Source organism: Babylonia areolata, chromosome 30 (assembly GCF_041734735.1).
Source record: "Babylonia areolata isolate BAREFJ2019XMU chromosome 30, ASM4173473v1, whole genome shotgun sequence".
Classification (NCBI taxonomy): Eukaryota; Metazoa; Mollusca; class Gastropoda; order Neogastropoda; family Buccinidae; genus Babylonia; species Babylonia areolata.
Genome location: NC_134905.1, coordinates 20,071,679 through 20,076,141, shown reverse-complemented (window position 1 = coordinate 20,076,141; position 4,463 = coordinate 20,071,679). Strand labels below are relative to the sequence as shown.

At 48.7% G+C, this 4,463-nt stretch overlaps 1 protein-coding gene across 1 annotated transcript; it reads right to left on the bottom strand.

Annotated features, from left to right (window-relative positions):
* Positions 1 to 215: 215 nt before the first annotated feature.
* On the bottom strand, positions 216 to 4,143 carry LOC143275537 (uncharacterized). Its single transcript, XM_076579723.1, has 3 exons — positions 1,894 to 4,143; positions 992 to 1,177; positions 216 to 379 (listed from the first exon to the last, which is right to left on the bottom strand). The coding sequence occupies exons 1-3, from the start codon at positions 3,027 to 3,029 to the stop codon at positions 361 to 363; spliced, it is 1,341 nt and encodes a 446-aa protein (XP_076435838.1). The 5' UTR covers positions 3,030 to 4,143; the 3' UTR covers positions 216 to 360.
* Between the last annotated feature and the right edge of the window lie 320 nt (positions 4,144 to 4,463).

The window sequence follows — 4,463 nt, the reverse complement described above, 5'->3', positions numbered from 1 at the left end:
TATTTGCAGAGAAAATGTCAATGTTAAAGTCTACCACGGACACACACACACACACACACACACACACACACACACACACACAGTCACACACACACACACACACACACACACACACACAAAAACACACACACACACACACACACACACACACACACACACACACACACAGAGAGAGAGAGAGAGAGAGACAACCGAACACCGGGTTAAAACATAGACTCACTTTGTTCACACAAGTGAGTCACACAAAAAAAATGCTGGTAATGAATCTGCTTGACACTGTCCAGGTCTGGTCAGTCTCTTCATGTTGTGGGTGCAACAGGCGCCGACCTCAGTGTCCCGTCAGTGTGGTCTGTCATTGGGTCAGATCCACAATCGATACCTGCACACGTTAAACATCACTCAGCGCCAGTAGTGGATGGCCGGGGACTCGCCAGCAGCAGCAACAATCACTGATAGATAGATAGATAGATAGACAGACACACAGACAGATACATACATACATACATACATACATACATACATACATACGCACGTACACAGACAGACAGACACACAGATAAATAGACAGACAGACAGACAGATAGATAGATAAATAAATATACAGACACACAGACAGATAGATAGATAGATAGATAGACTGACAGACACACAGACAGACACACACATAGATAGATAGATACAAAGACACACAGACAGACAGACAGACATATAGATAGATAGATAGATAGATAGATAGACACACAGACAGACACACAGACAGATAGATAGATAGATAGATAGATAGATAGATAGATAGATAGATAGGCACATTCACACAGAGATATGCACACACACACACACACACACACACACACACACACACACACACACACACACACACACACATACACACACACAGAGAGAGAAAGACAGAGAGACACACAGAGAGACAGAGAGAGACACACACAGACACAGACACAGACAGACACACAGACAACCAAGTATAACATACCTGGAAGGTCTTTTCTTGCAGAAAACCATTCTCAGAATTTCCACGTCATTTTTCAGCTCCCTGCCCTCTATCAGTGCCGACTTGGACACTGCGCAGCTGCGGAAGTGACGTGTCACTGCCCGGAAGTCCGCTATGGCCTGCCGGTAGTTCCCTTTCCAAATATGGCGCTGAACGTGTAGTAGACATCTGATGACAGGAAGGCTTTGGGATAAATTTTTATATATATATATATATAAACAGAGCATGCACAGACATATATACTACACGCTTGCACTGAACGAAAACACACACACACACACACACACACACACACACACACACACACACACACACACACACAAGGCGGCCCAAAGCGGAATTTATTGAATTCTATTGTGTTGTGTTGAACTGTTTTGTATTGTCCTGTACTGCGTTGCGTTGTATTGTATTGTATTGTATTGTATTGTATTGTATTGCATATGGTTACGTTGGGTTGTATTGTATTGTATTGCATATGGTTACGTTGGGTTGTATTGTATTGTTTTGTACTGCATCGCATTGCATTGCATTGCATTGCACTGCATTGCATTGTATCTTATTGCATTGTACTGTATTGTGTTGTGCTGCATTGTGTTGTATTGCATTGAATTGCATTGTGTTGCATTGCATTGCATTGTACTATATTGCATTACATAGCATTGTACTGCATTGTGTTGCATTGCATGGTATTGCATTGCACTGTATTGCATTGCATTGCACTGTATTATATTGTACTGCATTGCATTGTATTATATTGCATTGTACTGCATTGTGTTGCATTGCATTGTATTGCATTGCATTGTAGAGTATTGTGTTGCATTGCATTGCATCGTATTGTATTGTATTGTATTGTATTGCACTGTACAGTATCGCATCAACAACACCTGTCCACCATCCTGGGATCAGAGGAATCCAACCCGCGGACGTCCACGCGGGGATCCGGAAGGTCTTCCTCGGCCTCATCCCCGCCCTTCAGCAGCAGCGACTCCAGGTGAGGCTTCAGAACGTTCCAGAACAGGCCCAGCTCCGTGTTGTTCCACTCGGGTTCGTACAGCCACTCCAGCTCATGCTCTCGCCTCCACCGGGTCCCCACGAGCACCACACCCACGTCCCTCACAAAAGAAGGCGGGGCTGATGATGCTGCGTTGTAGGCAGCGGCGTTGGTTGGAGTCTGCGGTGCTGTTGGGTTCTCTGTGATCGTGTGGGTGTCTTTAAGTTCTAGGGGGAGGTTCAAATCCTCTATGATGCTGTGGGTGTCTTCTCCAGGGAGGTGCAGACCCTCCGGACAGTGACTTTCTGGATCCGTCACCAGCCATTCCAGCTCCCTTTCCAGATCCTTCCATTCTTCACCCTTCTCCTCGTTTTCGGAAGTGTACGACGTCTTGAGTCCGCTCGCTGTCTGGGTTTTACGCGTTTTCCAAAGCTGGTTCACCAGACTCCATTTGAGCCGGGGAGGATTCTTGGTGTGAGCACCACACGCTGAGGAAAGACTGTCGCCGCTATCATCTCCTGAGTGACGAGAACACGTTGACAAATTCGATGTCCCTGAACAGGGCTCTGAGTTACACCTCCTCCTCCTCCTTTGTCTTCGTCTTCCTGACGACCAGGCTGCAGCTTTGTCTGTGCCCCAGGTGTCGGTGTGGGGACTTGGGGAATCAGAGGAACGGTTCCGCTGTGGATGTGGGCGCGACGGCACCAGGGAGGAGTGAGAGAAGCCTCGGCAATGCTTTGATGGCTTCGGAAGTTCATGGGAGACGGTCAAGTCTCCATCTTGCTTTAAAGCACGTTCATGGGAGACCACCAACTCTTCCTCGTGCTCTGAATCAGAGTCCAATGGGTTCGGAAGCCACCCGGGCTCCTCCTTCCAGCTGTGTCTCCTTTTATGGAAAGGGGCCAAACCACGTGACCGGCCCTGCACGCGACACAGAGGGAGGCGTGGTGGCGAGGACTGTCTCCTCCCTGGCTGGTTAGGGCTGGGGGAGGAGGAGGAGGAGGAGGAGGAGGGGGAGGGGGAGAACATGGCCACGTCTTCAGAGGACGTCCACAATCCTGTGTGTGAGTTCTTCCACACAACTCCCCTGCCGGGACTCTCAGTCACTGTCGGGGCAGACTGGGACAGACGCTCCGGGGGAGGACCGCTCGTGCTGGGAAGTTTTCTGTTCGAGGTGTTCTTTCCACGATTCCGCGTGGGCTGGGCCGTGTTTTGAGACTGATCAGCTGCTTTCTTGTTGCGGCGGCCCTTGTCTGTGTTTACACACGTTGAAGAATCGTATCCATGGTCACCTTTTGAGCAGTCCGAAACCAGTTCGGGAGACGAAAAAAGTCTTTCACAACTGTTTAACAAAGCTTTTCGTTGTTCAACAGCTTGGCCCGTCTTTGGGTTCACGTGCACTGCAATGTGTACACACACATTGGCTCTGAATGCAGGATCGTCGGGATGAGGATCGCCATCACCACCATCATCATCATCATCATCATCATCATTATCACGTGACTTTGACTGCCAGCATTGACATGCGCAAGGCGAACTTCCTGTCAGGATGTCACTTCCGTCTTTGGAACATGTCCATGAGGCTAGAGCGCTTGGTGAAGCTATACTTTGTTGTGCAGCAGGTTCGACATCGTTGTTTTCGAGCTGGCGGCTGACGCTGACGACACGTGAAGAGTCGGAACTTTGCCAGCACGTGCGCCGATCCCCACAACCTTCCTTCCCGCAGCTGCATGTCTTCAGTCCTGGAGAACCCACACCGGCGCCCGCTGACACCAGACTCTCCCAGCAGTGTCTTGAACACGAATGGTGTCCACCACAATACGAATCGTGTCCACGATACGAATGTTGTCCTCCGAAACAGGAATCGTTTCCACAGTACGAATGTTGTCCTCCGCAACTCGAATCGTTTCCACAGTTCGAATGTTGTCCTCCGCAACTCGAATCGTTTCCACAGTTCGAATGTTGTCCTCCGCAACTCGAATCGTGTCCACAGTACGAATGTTGTCCTTCGCAACTCGAATCGTTTCCACAGTACGAATGTTGTCCTTTGCAACAGGAATCGTTTCCACAGTACGAATGTTGTCCTTCGCAACAGGAATCGTTTCCACAGTACGAATGTTGTCCTCCGCAACAGGAATCGTTTCCACAGTACGAATGTTGTCCTCCGCAACTCAAATCGTTTCCACAGTACGAATGTTGTCCTCCGCAACAAGAATCGTTTCCACAGTACGAATGTTGTCCTCCGCAACTCGAATCGTTTCCACAGTACGAATGTTGTCCTCCGCAACTCAAATCGTTTCCACAGTACGAATGTTGTCCTCCGCAACAAGAATCGTTTCCACAGTACGAATGTTGTTCTTCGCAATAAGAATCGTTTCCACAGTACAAATGTTGTCCTCCGCAACTTGAATCGTTTCCACAGTACGAATGTTGTCCTCCACGACTGGACGAAAGGTTATGGTG

Excerpts from the sequence above, each read along its gene's own strand:
- LOC143275537 (XM_076579723.1), bottom strand. The coding sequence starts at position 3,029 with ATGTTCTCCCCCTCCCCCTCCTCCTCCTCCTCCTCCTCCTCCCCCAGC. Across the intron at positions 1,178-1,893 it reads GATCCCAGGATGGTGGACAG|ATGTCTACTACACGTTCAGC; the intron begins GTGTTGTTGATG and ends TCCTGTCATCAG.